General features: G+C 37.2%; 4 protein-coding genes across 6 annotated transcripts in view; 2 read left to right on the forward strand and 2 right to left on the reverse strand.

The window, feature by feature from the left end:
• Positions 1 to 2353: 2353 nt before the first annotated feature.
• On the reverse strand, positions 2354 to 6248 carry LOC105231980 (ubiquilin-1). Its single transcript, XM_011213513.4, has 4 exons — positions 5963 to 6248; positions 4816 to 5491; positions 3991 to 4743; positions 2354 to 3900 (listed from the first exon to the last, which is right to left on the reverse strand). Exons 1-4 carry the CDS (start codon positions 6059 to 6061, stop codon positions 3824 to 3826), a joined length of 1605 nt encoding a protein of 534 aa, XP_011211815.1. The 5' UTR covers positions 6062 to 6248; the 3' UTR covers positions 2354 to 3823.
• Positions 6249 to 6729: 481 nt separating this feature from the next.
• LOC105231979 (probable RNA-binding protein CG14230) lies at positions 6730 to 8894 on the forward strand. Its single transcript, XM_011213511.4, has 5 exons — positions 6730 to 7035; positions 7097 to 7395; positions 7454 to 7633; positions 7695 to 8631; positions 8694 to 8894. Exons 1-5 carry the CDS (start codon positions 6843 to 6845, stop codon positions 8870 to 8872), a joined length of 1788 nt encoding a protein of 595 aa, XP_011211813.2. The 5' UTR covers positions 6730 to 6842; the 3' UTR covers positions 8873 to 8894.
• A 1042-nt stretch (positions 8895 to 9936) lies between these two features.
• LOC105231995 (uncharacterized) overlaps positions 9937 to 19944 on the reverse strand; it is a 51977-nt gene continuing 41969 nt past the window's right edge. For all 3 annotated transcript variants that reach the window (XM_049455924.1, XM_019992363.3, XM_049455925.1), the window contains 3 exons: positions 11056 to 12161; positions 10927 to 10995; positions 9937 to 10463 (listed from right to left, as the gene is read on the reverse strand). In XM_049455924.1, the coding sequence (XP_049311881.1) occupies positions 10133 to 10463; positions 10927 to 10995; positions 11056 to 12161 (1506 nt within the window). In that variant the 3' untranslated portion in view covers positions 9937 to 10132. The remainder of the gene's footprint in view (positions 10464 to 10926; positions 10996 to 11055; positions 12162 to 19944) is intronic.
• Positions 19081 to 19944, forward strand: part of LOC109579951 (high affinity cationic amino acid transporter 1) — a 45293-nt gene continuing 44429 nt past the window's right edge. Inside the window, exon 1 of the mRNA XM_049455914.1 lies at positions 19081 to 19187. Within this exon, the coding sequence (XP_049311871.1) occupies positions 19167 to 19187 (21 nt within the window). The 5' untranslated portion in view covers positions 19081 to 19166. The remainder of the gene's footprint in view (positions 19188 to 19944) is intronic.

Genomic DNA, 19944 nt, shown 5'->3' on the forward strand with positions numbered 1-19944 from the left:
CTCGTCTGCAGACGCGCTGTTTTCAGCAATGTAATCATCCAGCCCAGCGCGTGTATTCAGGATATTTGCCTTCTCGTAGTGGTGGTTTTCACCTTGTCTGTTATTTAATTTCAAAAATACTCGCGCTCTCGACAACGCGTAGGCCTTACGTACTTATGTTGGCTCTTTCTTCCTTTCAGTTCTTCCGCTCGTCGCAGCATATTTTTTGTTATTTGTAGATTGCGGACTCAACATTCTTGCAAATGTTGTCGCAACTGGTTAGCCAATGCATAGTATATACTGGTAATTGGTTGTGTGGATCTTTGGTGTCTCGATCGTTTGCGGGTTTGGCCGATGATTTCTATCTTTCCAATCGTTTTAGGGGATTTGATTTCATCTAAGCTACATATTTACATACATAAGTACTTACGAGTGTTTGTGTTATCATATTCAGCGGTTTTGTGACTCTCACTGCGATTCTGCGTTCTTAGTCCGCTGAGCGTGAATGCCTCAAACTAGTATTTCTTGTAGTTGCTTTGCATTTGATGATCTGTGCGTGTGTCGATTTTGTATACTCTTTCAAAATGCTTGCGGGTGCGCTGTTTACAAACGAAGTTACATTCTCTTAATGAAGTCGTCATTGGAGCTTTTAGCGCCAACGGAAAATAATAGTTGTTTTCGCTCTAAATACGCGTTTACTCCTTTCTTTTACCTTTATAGTTGTTCGACACAAGGATGCCAAATACGAGCTTTCTTCGATTATAGATCTGCAGAAGCCAAAAATGGGCGTCTATCAATAATGAGGAGCGGAATAAGCATTTATTACATGTCATGTAAGAAATCTATTCACAGATTCGACTTTGTCTACCAAAAGGCTTTTAGAAATGTCAGATTTTTTGTCATTTTAATTATTACAAAAACCATAGTTGGAACCTCTAATTCTTCGTCAGATGCCTCTATCCTATGCGAGGTCAAGCCAGTTGTACATCTCACATCCAGACAAGTTTCTATGCGCTTGATCCTTCCATTGGATGTGTGGTCTCTCTTGCTTCCGTTGGCCACCCATGAGTCTTGAATCGAAGGTGCTTTTCGCCGGTGCATCGTCTTCCAAGCGTAAAATATGGCCTTAACAGCGTATTTGTTCGATTTTTATGAGCATAACAAAATCCATATCGCAGTATAGCTCATACAGTTCATGATTCCATTTTCATCGGTGCTTAACCCTCACGCTCAGTGCTTTCTCATCATGTTCTTTTTTAGGGCGAGAATGATAAAATTGCGTACTGATATCAAAGTAGCACCAGCTGCCAAGAGTTATTCAGTGCTTGATATCCAGGCTTAGACTGTTGGTAGTATTTATCCTGGTTCCGAGGTAGACTAAGTACTTCACTATAATAGAAAATACTGCACTGACGGCTCTGTTGTTGTTGTTTTAACGGTTTCCTAGTCCTCGTTATGATGGTTAGGATTAGCTAAGTTATCGTCGACGACATCCAACGGAAGGCCTAAAAAACATGCTTTTTCAAAGGGGTCGGACGAAAGAAAGAGGGGTGTCAGATGGGTGGGGTTGGTGAGGCATGCAAAGTGGTGTCCAGTGTCATGCGCAGACTCATTACACGCAGAACATATGTATATTACATAGGTCGGGGTCTATTCTGGATAAGTAGGAGTTTAATTTACTACAGTATCCAGAACGAAGCTGCGCAAGGGTCACTCTCGTTTCTTGCGGCAACTCGAGCTCTTCGTCTGCAATGGGTGTAGGTTTGACTCCAAGTACTCCATTCACTGAGGGGGTGTCGGTAAAGGTGTTGATGGCTCCACTGTGAATGGCGGTCAGTGCTTGTCGGAAGTGAGTTGCGTCCGAAGTCTGGTCGGCGTATTGTCTGATGTCGATGTAGTTGAGAAATTACCTCTTGATGTTCCTAGGAGGCGGTTCCACTTCCCACGACGGTCGGGTCTACGTAACCGGAACGGACACGGATTTTTATCTGGCCAAGAACTGTCAACTCGGCAGAATTCTGCCGCTACAACAACAACATCAAAATCAAGTTTTTGTCTGAAATCTTTTTTTTTTTTTTGAAGGATATTACAAGAATATGTTAGCTTCAGTGTAGTCGAAGTATTATTGTTTTTGTTTTTCATTTAACCCATAAAAGTGAAAAGGCAGGTCTTCTTCACCTTTAAAATAGAAGTAAACTTTATTTTTCAACACAATGTGACACCGTTTATTATATGTATGTAATCTTATATATGTATATATTTTTTCATTTCTAATATTATTTTAGTACTTTTTATACATATTTTTTGTAATGTTTTTATTTAAAATATTCTTTTATGGAAATTTCCCATTCTGTTTTTAGTGAAAATTCTTGCCTTCATTCATATTCCGCTTGTTTATTGTATTTTCATTATAAATTTGCATGTATGTATATGTATATGTTTGCTGTATATACACATGTATGCACGTACTATTTACCTGTAATACATATGTATATGTAGCTAAGTATTTTTGTTAGCTAATAATAGTAGATATTGATATACATAGTTAGTTGATAATTATAAAAGAACATAAGATACACAATAACATTCTTAAATAATCAGAATTAATCAATCAAAGTGTACTTTTTGTATCATAAAATTTCTTTCATATAATCGTAGTAGTTGTACATAGTTATGTTTATGTATGTAATGCTGACCACATTTTCCCTTTTAAGCCTGAATTAAATAATTTTTTGGTTAGATTCTTATGCCGAAATAAATTTGTTCAACTACTTATTTTCATAAACATTATTTGGGTAATTTGGAACCCGGAATTGCTAAAATAAACATTCATACTTTTGTCGAAGGGCACCTATTTTCACAGCGCACCTTAATAATAATAAAATGTTGGGGGGAAAAGATGTTAAGTATTGGAATAATTAAAGCAACTGGAATATTAATGCAATATATTATTTAATGCCTTTTTACACTATATGCGTTCAACAGTCAAATTCATGATAAATAACTGTATATTGTAAGATTTTTATTTGCAATTCAAAAGTTTTTTAGATAATAATTTGAATTTTTTATTTAATTTAATATTGTTTTTTTAACATTTTTTATTTCTTCTTTTAAGCTTATTCTTGAAAGGAAAACATTTGAAGTTTGTTATGCATACATTTTTTTATTTTATTATTATTTTTTATTTATTTATTATATCTTTTTTTTTATTTATTTACTGTTTTTCAGCTTAATTTTTTTTTTGTCTTTTATTTAAAATTACCGAATTAATTTCAAAAAAAAAAAATATTCTTTTATTTTGCATTTATTTGTTTCTCACCGACAGTTAGTGGGTTCAAAATTTATTTTAAGAGAAATACTTATACAAATTTCATAACGTATTTTTACCAACATTTAAACAATCCTTTTAGAATTTCATACAATTGCTATGAATTTGACTATTAAACGCTTTGAAATCGCAATTTACCAAAGTTTAGTAAAAATTATATGTAAATTACTTTATATATCCTTTGTTTACTTGTTTCTATTTTAATATTTATTTTATACCCTCTTATTTCATACCTTCCATGTTTACTTTAGTGTCGCTTTTACTTTTGGTATACATTTTTTTGTAATTTCACGAAATATTGCCGCAGTCCCAAACAAAATATTTTTTTTTTGTAATTTCTCATGTTTCATATAGGTTATTTGCTGGGACAATAGTAATTCACTTAGTAATTTTTGTTTAGGGTAAAGCGAAGGGTTTGTATCTAGGCCATCTAGTTAGCAGCAGCAACAGCAGTTGTATTTTGTTTTTGTTGTTCATTTCGTGTTTTTATTAAATAACAATTTCAATTTAAGGATGTTAACTTAAAGATAATTGATTTAGTGACAATAACCGCTCAACAGCAGCATTTATGTCGCCAAAAGTAGCAATTAGCGCTGCAAAAAATTAAAAAAAAAAAATTAATAAGGCACATAGGTATAGAAAAAAAGTATTTGTAACATAAACTACTTAATTTCTTAACTCACCTTGCAAGTTGGCCTCCCGATTGGCGAAGCCCATAGCCGCCAGTTGCTCCAGTTGTGACTGATAGCGCACCTCAGGCGGCTGCGTGTTGTCAGCCTGCATGCCCACGCCGTTCAACATGCGTGAGACAAAGTCGTTGAAGAGTTGAGCATTCGGTCCGCCGCCGGGTGCCGTAGCGGGACGATTGGTATCGCCACCGCCGCTCGTGGTGTTTGTAGTTGAGGTTGTTGTACCGGTGGAACTTTCTGTATTGCCAGGTGCTGGTGGTGGTATACCCAAAGAACCGACCAGACCGGGCGCTGCCGAACGTAATTGCTCCATGCCTTGCTGTATTTGCATAATTGCATTTAGTGCCTCGGGATTGGTCAACATATTCTGTACTTCGGGATTTTGCATTTGATTAAGGAACTGCGGCATCATTTGACGCACCTGATCTTGCAGTTGTGGATTATTAGCCATTAGAGGGCTGGTGCTGAGCAGACGTGAAGCCATATCGGGATCCTGTGCCATTGCGTCCATCATGGAGCGCGTATAAGGTGCATTTAAGAGATTTTGCATTAACGATGGATTTTCAGACATTTGTTGCATAAGACTCTGCATGGCGGGCGTGTTGAGCACACCGCGTGGCGGCAGATCTGGATTGGCACCAGCCGCACCACCACCACTACCAGCCGTACCACTAGTATTGCCGCTACCGCCCCATGGATTTGGTAGTGGTTGACGATTCTCAGTGCCTTGCTGCGGATTTATGCCGCCTAGAAATCAAATTGAAAAATATTAGCATAAAATGTATGAAGTCAAGTGATTTTGTCACTAGTTATGCATACCGCCAGAACTGTCCATTAGACCGGAAAATGGATTACGTGTAAAAGAATCGCTTGCTGCATTCAACATTGGCTCTTGTATGTCGCGGTAAATACGTTGAAGCGCATTGTAACCGCCAGGCACCGATTCCAAATTCGACATTGCACGGTCATGCGAACGCATCAACTCTTGCAACATAGATGGATTGCGTGCTAACTCCATAGTTTGACGTAGCAATTCAGGATTATTTAGCATATGCGATATTTCAGGATTGCGCTGCATTAAGTCCTGCATTTGCGGATTCGAGGTGAAAAGGGTGCGCATTATCTCTGGATTATTCATCATTTGTTGTACGAGTGGGTTATCAAGTACTGAGCGTAACATGTCACCGTTGTTTAACAATTCACTTTGCATGCGAGCCTGCAAATCCATAAAAGACCCAGTGCCTGCGCCCAATGCTTCCATACCAGCCAATCCACCTAATTGGTTAAGACCAAACGGTGTTTGACGTACATCAGCGGCTGGACGAGCGGCAGGTTCTGCTGCCCTTGTAGGTGCTTTGATGACCAGATGAACTGTTAGACCGTCTTTAATGTTGTGAGTCTTTAATGTATCGGTGTCTTTCATAATTTTGCCAGCGAAAATTAGTACCAGCTGTTCGGGTTCAGAGTCGAATTTCTGCGCCACAAGTTGTTTGAACTAAAAAAATATTTTTATGATGATTATTGCGCCATAGAAATTAATCATTACTATTGATTATACACGTCATAGATATTAACAGTTTGTTTTCATAATAAACCCGACGATTAGCTACATATGAGATTTCGCACCACGGCAACGACTGGACGGACATTTAATCAGCAACCAATATTAGAAACAAAAAGAAGCAAAACAAAATTATGTATGCGGTTGCGCCACCGCGTCTACAAGTACATTGTTTTGAGTGGTGCAATCATCAATTTCACAAAATTTGTGCACTCTGACAATATGCCACATCTTTGCGCCAATCACCTGCCAACACGCAAACAAAAGCGACGAGAACATGTACTCATGTAATGCAATAAAACTCGGTAAGTGTCACATGAGAGTTACATGTGGGTATAACGGCTGGCTTTCGAGAAGTCAGCTAAAAAAATATTCAGCTTAAATGCAAGCTCAAAGTACACTCACGTCCTTAATTCCAGAATCTTCATCCACCTCGATTGTTTTCTTCTCCTTCGGTGTTTTAACGTTGACAACGATACGCTTGCTATTGCCTCCTTCTGCCATTTTTGTTTAGTTTTTGAAGGGTTTTGTAAAAATTTTTTTTCTCAATTTACTTCGATATTAGTTTTAACAAATTTCGAGTTTTTTATTTAGCAAAAATGCTGCAAGAATTTTCATAGATTGAAAAATTTTGTCAATTAAAAACTAATTCGTCACTTTCGTATAACACACACACGGAATGAAAAAAAATTAACGAAACAGAGTCGCATTTCGTTTGACGATGCCTACCCGATTGGAAAACGTAGAGTTGTATTAGCCAATCAAGTGTTGTAAAATATTATGCAAAAAAAATATTTTGATTGTTTTTTTAATTTATGAAACTAAATATTTATAAAAGTTTATTAAGTTATATTTAATTTTTTTTATTGAAACTTTTAAAACAAACCCATAAATACAACCACACAGCTTGTGGATGTTAACAAAATATGCGTTGAAATATTTTAATAACCTGTTAGGTAGCTTTAAATTAAATTTTGTTTATTTTTAATAATGAACTAAAAAATGTTATAAATAAAAAGTGCAAACTTCTTCTAAATATTCATTATTTAACAAATAACATCTCAAACTGTTATTTATCAAATATTTCCCTGACACTAAATGAGTAATCGATAAATGAATGTCAATTGGAAATATTCCTTCACTTTTCACTGAACATACCTGTCTATTGACAGTTATTTATTTACAACAATGTGTTAAACGGTATATTATACTCTCGCACGTGTGCCTTAGGAATTTTTTGCTAAAGTTGGATTTTGGCGAATAGTATTTGATATTTCTCAATTTAATGGGTTCCACCCGTTTCTTTGTGGCTAATTTGCCACCTAATGCAACTGAGAAACAACTCAATGAAGTTTTTCAGGATTACGGCATAGTTGAACGTGTTGAATTGAAGACCAAGGAGAACCCATTTGAACCAGAGAACGTGAAAGTGTTAGCGTTTGTAACGCTACAAATTCATCCCAATGATGTAAACAATTGTATGGACTATCACGAACATTATCTCTAAATAATTTAATTACTTTAAAATTTCGGTTGCAGGTGTTGATGCGCTTAATTGGGTAAAAATTCAAGGGGCTAAAATCAAAGTTTCAGTGGCGAAGGAATCGTTTTTGGAACGACTAAAACGTGAACGCGAAGAAGCTGAAAAAGACAAGACAGCTGATATAAAAACCACTTGGAATGAAGAGCAAACAGAAGCTGTATTGCCGCGCAGCGCTGAGAACACTCGCAAAAAATTTACGGATGAAGATTTGACGGCGTTGGAAAATGACGACGAAATCGCAGCAGACTTGTTAATAAGCAAAAAGCGTGCAGCTACGTCATTGTACAATGGAAAGGTAAGACATACAAATGCATATACTAGAATTGAAAATTAATGCGTTATTCATTATCTAGATTGTTATACAAAACTACGATGCGGCGCCCTTACACATCATCGAAGGAGTGAAAAAGAAAAAAAAGAAGCCGGATGGAACGGAAACTATTTCGGAACAGAAGCGCAAGGAATCCCAAAATAAAATGACAAAGCAATACAAAGAAAAGAAATCCGTCATACAGCAGGCGCTTTCCGGCATGGTATTGAATACATAAATACATTTTGTTTGTCAAATTGAATTAACAAATCCAATAATTACAGGATGCACCTAAATCAAATAAAATCAAATTTAGCGATGCCGAGGAGGAGGATGAGTCAACAAGTCCGAATGATTTAAAACAAAAATCCAAAACAAATATTTTTGGCTCTGATGAAGAAGATGGCAATGAAGATAGTGAACAGCTTCAACTAAAACCAGAACTTTTTGGTAAAAAAGGCGCAAAGCTCATAGAATTGCAAAGCAAACAAAGTCTAGATCCACGTTTCCGCATTGATGCCAAATTTGTCGAAGATGATGAAGAAGAGGATCAGCAACAATCGGATACAGGTGCTCGAACTGAGAAAACTAATAAGGAAGCAAGCGACGAAGTAAACGAGCGTAGTTGGCAAATGGGCATATTGGAACAGGTTGTGGGCACCAAAATCGACACCACCGACAATGCGCAAAAAGCTGCGCGTAAGAAGCGCATGCTGCGCTATGATCCATCCAAAGAAGAGCATCAAAAACTGCTACGCACCAGCAACAAAGAAACACAACCAGCGCCCGACGCAGAGGCACAAACAACGGCGGGCAAAAAGAAACAAAAGAAAAAACAAGCAGAAAGTGAAGAGACCACTGTAGCCGATACAGGACCAGAAGTTTCAAAAGAGGTTTTCTACGTGGTCACCGATACGCTGGCGGAATCGCTCAAAACGCGCGGTGATGGTTTCAGCTTGCTGAATATGTTCGGCAGCGCAGAGGTGCAAGACAAGCGTGCTGATGAGCTGAAAAAAGTATCCGATGCGAAGATATTAGTGAATAAACTGGACAAAAATGCGTTAAATCCTTTCAAATATGACTCATCATCAGACGAAGAAGGTGAAAACGAGCCACCGAAGCAAATTGCGACAGACGGCGGCGCGCAAAAGAAGTCTAAGCAGCAAAATAAAATTTTATTGGAAAGCTTCTTCATACCCAGAAACGATGCACGATTGAAAGGTAAAGTACGTAAATTTATTTGTAAACAATATATCTATAGCATAACGCTTTTTCTTTTGCAGAAGGCGCTAAATTTTTCCACTACGAGAAGAAGGACGCACCGGAGGAGGACTATGAAGCTGTGCGCAATCGTTTAAAACTTTTAATTAGAAGTAAAATTAATAAAACAAAGAAAAATTTGGTTGCCAATAGTGGCGTTGGTGGGGTGGGTCGCAAAAGACGAATAAAAGGACGCCATTAATTGGCAACATTAAAAAAATAGCGTATTTTCATTTCATATTAGCTACTTGCACGCATACGTTCATTTTCCGTTGACGCGCGCGTTCTCTGCCGGCGCTAGCGCAAAATTTCATTTGTCACCTGCCCGCAAATGTACTAGGCGCCCATAACCGTGCAGAAAGTGGCTGAAAAATTTGCTTAGCCGAGTCGCGAACCAACTACTATGAGTGCTGCCACCAACCATTACTGCAGCCAGGACAACAACCATTTAGCGATGGGTCACACTTTTATTGCAGCAACTTGCCAAGCTGTGGCAATTATTGCGACGGCAATATATTGCTGCTATTAGGCAATACGCAGTGCAAAATGCTTGGCTTTTAGTGGTGGAATTTGTTTTAATAATTTATTTGGCATTGTTTTTCATTTCTTTTAAGGAATTTGACATTATTTTTCAATTCTTTTAATGAATTTGAAATTATTACAATAAAGATAGCTGTGTATTGCTCTAAAATAATGAAAAATGTAATTTCTTATTTTTCTTTTTGCAAATTTGTGTATGAACGCATAATTTTTTTTTATGGCAAGTAATTAATTAAAAAATTTTGAATTATACAAAGAGCGTTGCCATAATAATTGCAAATATTTTTATGAAATTTGCGCGCAACTGTTTAAGAAGTTTCACTTCTCATTCTTATTGTGAATTGAAATTTTATGCAGCTAAATGCATATTACAATGTGACATTTTCTTATTTTTATCAATGCATACACTTATTTCGTATTTTTAATAAAATATAGTGGCACATAAGTTACAAATTGTGGCAAAATAAAATGAGTATTTAAAAGTTTCCGCTCATCCAAGATATTAAAATAGTTAAGTAAATTTTTGGCAACATTTCAAATAAATTGAAATAGCAGCCTCTTCTTACGACTACACTTATAAAATAATTAAGCACAAAATTCTGTATATAAATATGTGTATGTGTGTGTAAGCCTAAATGGAAATATTTAAATAGTAAAAACTTGCACTTACTGAGTATTACACTAAATTCATTACAACACAAAAAAATATTTCATTAAAAAAAAAACAAAAAAAAAATAAAAATAAATTAGAAAAATAAAAATCTCATCGCTTTTGTTCTTTGGCTCCGCTAGCGCTTTGCTTTTGGTTGCTCCTTTTGGCTTGACTTACTTAAATCTATTTTGCTTACTCCGCTAAATGACTGGTTTTGTTTGGTGTTGCTGTTAAGGCACATAATTTGGCTGAGGTCGCCAAGGCTCCTCACTACTTGCTTTCCACTGGCTTTCTGCCTGCCAGCGCCTCAATGGCCACAACTGTGCGCTCAAATAAGGCTAGCAGTCGCTCTTCGCGCGCGTCCATGCGCCGCAGCAGTTCTTCGTCGCGTTTCTCGCGCCGTTTTAAGTACTCGATCAGTTCGTAGTTTGTGCTGTCACCGCCATCGGTGGATGTGGAGAGTTTGCGCTTGCTTTTCGCAGACCCGCCAATGCCATCACCGCCGATAACGCTGCTGCAATCGGAAATGTTATCGGTGTCGACTATGACGTCCGGGTGCAGGATGTTGTGGTCGATGCTGTGTGGATAGTAGTTTTGAGAACTGAAAGGTAGTGAATAAGGGGTTTTTATTGATGAAAAATAAAAATTCGATAAATATAATAAAATACATATGCAGTTAATGGATTTTTATTAGGGATAATAGTTTTAGGAATTGAAAGGTAGTAAATACTAGATACATATGTATTTAATGAAAAGTCAATAATTATCGACAATTTTATCATCGATATTTATTGTTAAATTGAACCATCGATAATTATCGATAAATTATATAATCAATAATTATCGATAATTTTATTATCGATATTTGTGGTTAAATTTAACCATCGATATTTATCGATAAATTGTAATCGATAATTATCGATAATTTTTATGATTAACACATTCCGATAATTTTACAATCGATATTTATCGATAAATTATTATTCGATTAATGTCGATTGTAAAATTATCGGAAGGTGTTAAAAATAAATAGTTTGTATGCTGGATAAACGTTTAGTGCTTACCCATTATAATTCGTCTGCATTAACTGTATATCATCTGGGTTGAATTCCCCGTCGGACATAGGCTCAGACCTACAAATAAAAAAACAATTTAAGAAATATTCACATTTCCAATAAAAAGGTTTAACTCACTTCATGGAGATATTGTTTTCGCCATTGGTCAAAGCCATTGGCCCACCGCCATTGCATTCCTTATCGAAGTGCGGTCGCAGCACATCCTTAATGCCATTAGTGGCATGTGGCACCAACATGCCGTTCACACTGCCCACACCAACACCCACACCACCACCACCACCTGTTGCACCCCCAACGCCATTGGGTATCTCCGCATCGCCATTCAAGGGCAGCGCACCATTTAACTCGGGCGCATGTGGTGCTGCGCTGCAATTACCGTTCTCCATGCTACCAACACTCTCGTTAGCCGCACTTTCACGCATTTCCTGCTCCTTCTGCATGGCCGCATTCATTGCTACCGCCGCCGCCGCAGCTGCTGCAGCCGCTGCCGCGCTAGCGCCACCGGGCAAATGCATAGGCGGACCATCGTCATATAGACCCATACCACCGCCCAAACCATCGCCCAGCTGCGCTTCCACAAAGTGATTGGGCAGAAAGCGTTCCATTTTGCTATTGTTGCTGCTGGAATCAGTGGAGAGGCTTTGCAGGAGACTATGCTGCATGACCGCAGCCGCTTCTTTACCCAAATACGCCACACCCAGCTCAGCAGCCTGACGCCGGCGCTGATAGTAGGACAGTTCTTTGTGACTCTTCGCTATCAAAGCCAAGCGTTTGCCATTCGCCGAACCCCAGCACTCGCCGCGCTGCTCCTCGATCTCTTTGAACAGAAACATATACGGCCAATTGCGACGCACATGGCGTTCGGGATTCTTCTTCAGTTGTGTGTAGATCTTTTTCAAATTCTCATAACGGTTGCAGCACTGTTTGGCGGAGCGTTTGCGCGCACTAAAGCGATTTAGCACTTCGGCGACCATTTCCCAAACACTGGCGTGATTCTTGCGATTCGATTGGAAGGCGCTTTGTATGCGCTCCGATTTGACGATATTCAGCAGCGCGATCGATTCTGGCACATTAAAATAGCTTTCGGGGGTGCGCGGCGCGCGATGGTGGTGGTAGCTGCTGCCGTTGCTGTTGCCGCTGCTGTTGTGCGTGTGATTGCTGTTGGCATTACCGGTGCCATTACCATTGCTATTGCTAACAGGCGTCGAAGGCGGTTTGGTATCCTGAAACAGTAAAAAATCAGTAAAAAACATTAGTAAGTTTTGCAGGGAGAGTTATAAAGATAGTATGTCCTGCGTAAAAAGTGCAATTAGAGAAACGAGGAGAAATCTCAGGTTCTAGTGTATGGAACCTCAGAATTAATGTATGTTGTGTAGGTGATCAGGTGGTTCTGGCACTTCAAGCTGATAACTGTAGGAGACCTATAAGAAATTAAACTCAGAAATACCCAGGTTGAACAGTTTTCGCAGCGGTCTCCCAGGAACATCAGGAGAACATTTCACCACATTTCGGAGATAACCAATTTCCTATAGGCTCTGAAACGCCATTCACAGTGAAGCTATTAACATCTTCATTGACTCCGTCCAAGAGAATGGTGTAATTGGAGTCAAAACACCAACCCTCGCAGAAAAAGAGTTCGAGTTGCCGCGTGAAATAAGAGTGACCCTAGCGCAATTTCGTTCTGGGTGCTGAGCTATGCTGATTTTAACTATTACGAATGTATGTATGAATATTGCTCAACCATTCTATCGACGCAATGTATGACGGTGGTGCCGGTTGGAAGAGTAGATGACGGGAGGAGGTTTACTTCGGATTAAAGTTCCACACTACCTCATGTCATGTTCAGGATTACGATGCTTCCTCCTCGAAAAAAACGTACATACATATACATATACATATGTAAATATTTTCCACATTCGTCCGTTTCACTATCGATGAGTCAAGAACGCTGCTGGCTTGGCCATTTCGATTCATAGCACCATATTCATGTACGAGTATGACAGTTAAAGTGAATGGAACACAATTTTGAGCAGCTAAAAATGAGTAATGTTATTTTTATACACAACATTTACATATGTACCTATGTACATGTTTATGTAAGTACATATGTACATATATGGAGACATGTCTATTGTACGATTGTAATAGCTGTATCTTCATTCGTTTACCAAGAAGATGAATCAAGCGAAAGATTTAAAAGAAAAATCGTTCAAGAAGATTTCGCGCAACGCTGCGCGGAAAAGCGCATGAGCAGACAAATTGAGAAAATAAGAAAGCTTTATGGCAATCGAATGAAATGAAATTACAACGGTAAACAAAAAGTGAACGCGTTTATGGAATCATTTGCGATCGACAAGGTGCGCACTATTCAAAGCGCCTCCGACCGTAATATATGTACATGTACATATGTACTTATGGTATATATACATACATACTACATACATATATGGGTACAGCTGAAGAATGCCGATATGTGGAGTAATATTGTATAAATCCGGTACCGTTCTCATTAAATAGACCAGACTATCTCGAACGAATGAACTTTGATGATTCGTTTAGCAGATTTTTGCACCAGTAGGCTAACTTTTATTCTGCTGATCTAAACACCAGAGGCTCTATTAAAAGTCTGTCTCCATACGTGGTTGCGCTTTTGGATTAATGAAGCGTACGGGTAAACAAGCCTTGGTGATATATAAAAGACACTTTTACTAGTTATATGCTCATAGAGTTTGAACTAAGGTTATATACATACATACATATGTATATTCCCATATGTATTATTCATGTTTGCGTGACCGATCTTCCTTTAACCTACATACATACATACATACACATCCACAGATTCTCCCTATCCTAATCGCAATACAGTTAAATTTATTGAGGTTTTTAAGTGTAGAAGACACTTGAGTTGGAAAGTCAGTGCTATAACATCTGCTTTACAGATTCAAACATTCAAAGATACTAATATACAGTGGTACAGGAAAATATACGTATGTAAATGCTATTACTTTAATATGTGTTTAAACTACGTAAAGTAAATATATTTACCAATACATAAATACATACACATATAGACACTTAGAATATCTGTTAGAGCGATCTTAGAGATGTATTGCATTCTTATTATTCTTGTTATTGTTTTTTGCTCATTATTATAAAAATAGTCAGAGATTTCAAGAAGACAACGCAAGGCTTTCATAGGCCTACAAAAGTAGTATATGTAATACATTCATATGTATAAACAAATATATGTACATACATATATAGTAAATATAAGGCAACGAGTAAAAATAGTATAAAACGATACTAATCCATATACACAACAACAGTGCTGCCAAAACAACTAGCATAACACCCCCATATACATATGTATGTATGTATGTACATGCTGGACATGGAAAATCTTTAGTCTCTTACTTCGATACAACTAGAATGTTATTCAAAGAAACATTATATAATTCATAAAATATTCAGTTTTTAGGTGGTAACACGGTTTTGGGTTTTTTTTTTTTAACTACAAAATCGAATACTTGACCTTACTTTGGCACGAGGGCTGGGTACGAATTCTTCAGACTCGCTTTAATGAATAGTTTTCAGGCTGAAGTGTAGTGTGAAAGATAGATAGGTACAGTGGATGTCTAACTATAAGTCTTTAGAAGCTCAATGTAAGATCACCGGAACTAAAGTCCTCACACTTTATAGGCTGCTCTTTAAACCACACCGTGCTTCTGATAAAGTTCATCAGTACGAAAAGTTTTATCTGTGCAACCTCTGAAATATAGTCAAGTAACTTTCGACCATAGTTGCGATTATTTTTCTATGATATATAGAACCTTACATTCGCATATTAAACGATTTGTAGTCTTCTTCTCTTCTAACTCCTGACAACTTGTATAATAGTCGTTATATGGCATTCTTAGTCTATTAGACAGTGACCTGTTATCACTCCTTTTAGAACTTTTATATCATTACTTTTAAATTGTCATAAACGTCACGAGTGGTCTATTCCCAAGTCAGGGGGGGATTGAATTTACTGAGGCTCAGATATGTACATATGTTTATAACATATTTGTCCATTGTTATACTGCGGAGTCTTATTGTAGTATAGTGCCTGCTCTGGACAGTTCATCTGCTTCACAGTTCCTAAGTCCTAGAACCTAAGTCAGATGTAATTTTGGGAGATAGCCCTTGTTGTTTACAATTACAACCACTCATTCAGTTTTTAGCACAACTCTGTGATTAAAATATATTGGCAATAATAGTACGATTTCAACGATATCAACTGAAGTGTCCAATAATATCGTCTTTATTCACACAGTAAGTACCCAGTGATTTTCGTAAGCTTTGTTTCCATAATTACAATAAAAAAATATTTATTTTCCACCATGACTTTGTTAGTGTAAATACTACGCAAAACTGTTAAATACATTAAATGAGTGTGTCCACATGTAATATTCGCTTTGTTGCAGGCGAACTCAACCGGCAATGCGAAAGATCGTTGTTGCACGATCACCCAAAATGCGTTGCCATATCTCAAAGCTGTCTAGCTACTGGCTGCTCGTTTGCCCGGTTGTTTCAGTTGTTTCGGGCCATAGCCAATACAGCGGCTATGGGGATTAATCGCCCCTCGCCACAGCTGCCGTCAACTTCCCCAACACACTCGCCAACCCAGCTAACTAACGATCACTCACTGATTTGTGTATCTTTGTGTTTGCTCGCTGAATGGTGCTTTACGGTATCGTCGTATGCACATTTAGTACGTTCTTTTGGTATACACGTACTCATTATACCGTTGTACGATGAAATGTATGGTAGTACGAGCGTTTTTTCTCTATACTATATATCGGGTATATGTGTAGTTATATTTATAGAAAAACTTATGTGTGTAGCAACATCACGATCATATAGCGCAATATTCATACATACAAATGTATGCATGTAGAAATGTGTGTGTACGGTAGATACGTGTCGGTATATCGATCGCGTAGAGCAATACTTAAAAATAACTTACCATTTAGTAATTTAACAAAGCAGAGAAAGAACTCTGTTGTTGCCAGCTTTTCTACCCCGAAACATACAAAATCAAAGCGATTATTTTCAAAAAGATTGTATATATAAATATGTATGTATAAATGTTAATAGTAGCTGTGTTGTAAAATACAACGGTGTACAGCTAGAACACACAGCAATGGCGACCAAGGAGTTCAATCAGATTGATTATTCGAGTCTCTAGAACCGAAAATATTAACTGTGAGAAATTTATGGCATCAAAGATGCCAATAAGGCAGGTTCAGTTGGAAAAGAAGCTACAGAAATACCGAGAAAATAACCAGATATAGAAACATGAGGATAGGATCGCGACGATCGGGAATCAAAAATTTATGATCTCAAATATACATATACACTACTGTAACTGATACTAGAGATGACGATGCAGAAACATCGTGAAAATAATCATAGAAGATCACGAAGATAAGATCGCGACGATCGGGAATCAAAACTTTATGATCACAAAATTATCACTGAGGCAGCTTCGGATAATTCTAATGCCAAATGGAGAAAGTAAGATCGCGACGATCGAAAATCGGTTCACACGTACCTGCCACCCACTGATAAGTGTAAGACCGTCAGATCACTACACTTAATTTTTAACCTGTAAATATTATTTATAGCAAGACCTATAAAAGACCCCGAATACAGTCAAATGTCTGTAGAATTGACACTCCTTTTCAAATTTCGAAAACAAACCAACAGCTTTATAAAAAAAAAGCCCGTCATCCAGCCAGCCAGTAGCAAAAAAGCCAAAGATCACACAAATGAAATAGAAGAATTAAACATCAATGTATCAAAAAGCAGACGGCTTATCAATTTTAGCACCGTTATTTTTTCCATCGTATGCACATACATATGTACATAATTCTTAAATTTACTCACGTTGTGATTAGTCGAATATGGACTCGCATGGCGTTAAATAGACGTAAGTTAGTATGTACATAAGTATGTAGGTATGTACCGACTGATAGCGGTAGCTGACGGTGATCTTTGGTGACCCCGTCTACTAACAATGTTACGATTGTCTATACAATGTTGCCAGCTTAGCAAATGATCAATACGATTGGCTGACTGTCTGTATTAAAATTATAAATTATAACATATTTATGTATATAAATGTATGTATGTCGTACGGGTAAGACTGTTGGAAAAAGTATACGAGTATATGTATGTGCAGGCGCACTTACGCTTTTTGTCGCTAGGAAAGCAAAAAATAAAACAACAACGGTACGTCGTCCGATGATGGAGACTATTAATATTTAGAAGTTAACCTCTTTGGCCTTTAACGACAAAGCAAACGCAATTTGAAACAAACGAACGACAACAACAAGTAACATAAGTACATAGCAAAAGAACGAAGCTTAAGAATACAAGGTAAGGGCATAGTACCATTATTTAAAATTGGAACAAAAATAAAGTTTAGTTTTACTAGTTCAAATAGAATTAACACACTACATAAGGTGCTTCATAAACTGCGAGGTTAAAACTGAAAAATGGATATTTGTTTTGATTTAGATCGTCCAGTTTGTATGACGGCTATATGCTATAGTGGTCCAATCTGAACAATGTGTTCGTAGTTTGATGTGTGGCCTTCAACAGTAAACCCCACCAAATTTCCTAAAGATATTTTATCAAATAAGAAAATTCCGTACAAGGACACGAATTCGATCGAAGATTTTATATGGTAGCTTTATGCCATAGTGGCCCGATATCGGAGAGTCCGACAAATGAACAGCTTTTTGAGAAAAAAGTGTGCAAAATTTCAGATCGATATCTCAAAAACTTAGGCAACAGTTCGCTTATACATACTATGTATACATACAGCCTGCTAGTAAGAGCATGGTCGACTTTACCGACAGTTAATGAAAGATTTCGCTCTAATTCCTTCGCGAGCCGATAGCGGAAAACTTTGTCCTTAATGCATTGTTTACAAAGGTTCAGTTGTTGATCTTTTGAAAGAGAATCACGTTAAACGCCATGAGTGCTAAGTACGCGTCGCGCTACGAGGCTGTGTTCCTTTGCATCCACCCGAAAGGTCCCAAAATGTCGCAATCAGCGGCTGCTAAATATATGAGAAAGTCGAAGGCATTTGTACAGAAGTGGATACAGCGATATAAAGTGGCTAAAAATGTCGATGATTTACCAGAACGTGGTTCGATAGGAAAAGTGAACAAAAAAGATGAAAAAAGAATAGTGAATCTGTTTTCGCGGAATCCTGCTTTAACACTGCGGCAAGGACAAGCAAAATTAATGGCAAAAGGTTTAGATATATCCTACGAAACTATCCGAACCCTTCTTCATACTCATGATCTGAAATGGCGCAACACAATGAAGAAGCCTCTGCATGAGAATATTGATAATGATTTTGAAAATGTCATTTTTACTGATGAATGTTCTATATGGCAACATTCTGTCCTCACAGAGGCATATGTATATTAAACAGATGCTTCGTGGAAGACGCACATACACTTTGAAGCAGTTGTCTCACGAAATTCGTCGGATCTGGAGATCCTTGTCACTAGAATACGCCGTCAAATTAGTAGAAAGCATGCCTCGGAGACGCCTGGCAATTATGAACGCCGGTGGTGACTGGATACATTATTGACCAAATTGCATCATTGTTTGTAATGTGTACAATGTATATGTATATAAATATGAAAGTTTCGTAAAATATTTTTTTTTTTTTTGTAAATTAAGACGACCACGCACGGGCAGAGCGATGTAAATGGCTAAATCGACCCACCGTTCCCACGATAGTCGAGTCTACGTAAGCGGAACGGACCTGGATTTTTATCCGACCTAGGAAACTCGGCAGAATTCTGCCGCTACAACAACAACAACTAAAGCGACTCAGCTCACACGTTAATCATTTATACATACATACATACATATGTACGTAAGTATATCTTTATATATACTCTATAGGGTCTCCGACGATCCGTTATGAGTATTAAAAACTTCATGTCAAACTGAATACATCCTGTTTAGGGTATAATGAGTATTGTAGGAATTATAGACATTTTGCTAAAATGCGATTCTGAGTACTTATTATCGAACTGTACATTTTTGCAATTTAATGAAGATAACAAAGAGCAGTTTTTCTGAGACACGCAGCGCGGAAGGTGGTGTTAAAAATTAATCAAAATATTAAAAAATTCATTTAATATAATATAATAATGGAATCGGCTTCAAATGCGGTAAGTGCGTAGTTATGCTATTTGTAATATATTAAAAGTGTGTAAATTCCTTATAATGAGAGGGATGCAAGGGAATTGAACTGTTAAAATCTTATATAGAAATGCTGCCTGGCAAAACTCATCGAAAATGTGTGAAACAAAAGTTAGTAGCATTGAAGTTAGCGATATTTATTGAAGTATACGTATATCACTAAAGCTTCTACCAATTTAGAAAATATGTTTTATCTATGCGGTTTGCGCGCGTAGTTTATATGGAACAGTCCGGTTCAAATTTGATATTGAGTGTATATAAAAACCCTTCAATATACATATAAAATTGCGTCTTTGACTGTAAGAACGTATGTATGCATATATGTATGTACATTTATTCCAATTCTTATGCATTTTAATAACAACTACAACACTATTGAGAGCGTAAAGTCAGTTAGTTATATCAGTGAACGAACCCACATCTGCTTCTACAAACGTACACATGTCTTTACATATGTACACATGATCATATGTTGATATATGTATATATGTATGCATGTACATATGTATATTAGGTCAAATGTTCGTACTTGGTAAGCATTTATTTCTCTGCCTTTTTATTGTTGTTTTTATTTTATATTTTTCTTTGCTTAGTTTGAAGCGTTACTTTTTATTATAATGCGACGCGCTTTTGATTAGCTTCTAATGTTTTATTTATAATGTTTTCATGCTTGCAGATATGTATATGTGTATGTGCATTTGAATGCTTTTGCAAATACAATATGAA

Source organism: Bactrocera dorsalis, chromosome 4 (genome assembly GCF_023373825.1).
Source record: "Bactrocera dorsalis isolate Fly_Bdor chromosome 4, ASM2337382v1, whole genome shotgun sequence".
In the NCBI taxonomy this organism is placed as follows: Eukaryota; Metazoa; Arthropoda; class Insecta; order Diptera; family Tephritidae; genus Bactrocera; species Bactrocera dorsalis.

What these genes read in the sequence shown, in the direction of transcription:
- LOC105231980 (XM_011213513.4), bottom strand. Translation starts at nt 6,061, where the DNA reads ATGGCAGAAGGAGGCAATAGCAAGCGTATCGTTGTCAACGTTAAAACA. An exon ending in AAGATTCTGGAATTAAGGAC is followed by an intron (nt 5,492 to 5,962) that starts GTGAGTGTACTT and finishes ATATTTTTTTAG; the next exon opens with TTCAAACAACTTGTGGCGCA. An exon ending in TCGGGAGGCCAACTTGCAAG is followed by an intron (nt 3,901 to 3,990) that starts GTGAGTTAAGAA and finishes AATTTTTTGCAG; the next exon opens with CGCTAATTGCTACTTTTGGC.
- LOC105231979 (XM_011213511.4), top strand. Translation starts at nt 6,843, where the DNA reads ATGGGTTCCACCCGTTTCTTTGTGGCTAATTTGCCACCTAATGCAACT. An exon ending in TCCCAATGATGTAAACAATT is followed by an intron (nt 7,036 to 7,096) that starts GTATGGACTATC and finishes TTTCGGTTGCAG; the next exon opens with GTGTTGATGCGCTTAATTGG. An exon ending in AGCAGGCGCTTTCCGGCATG is followed by an intron (nt 7,634 to 7,694) that starts GTATTGAATACA and finishes CAATAATTACAG; the next exon opens with GATGCACCTAAATCAAATAA.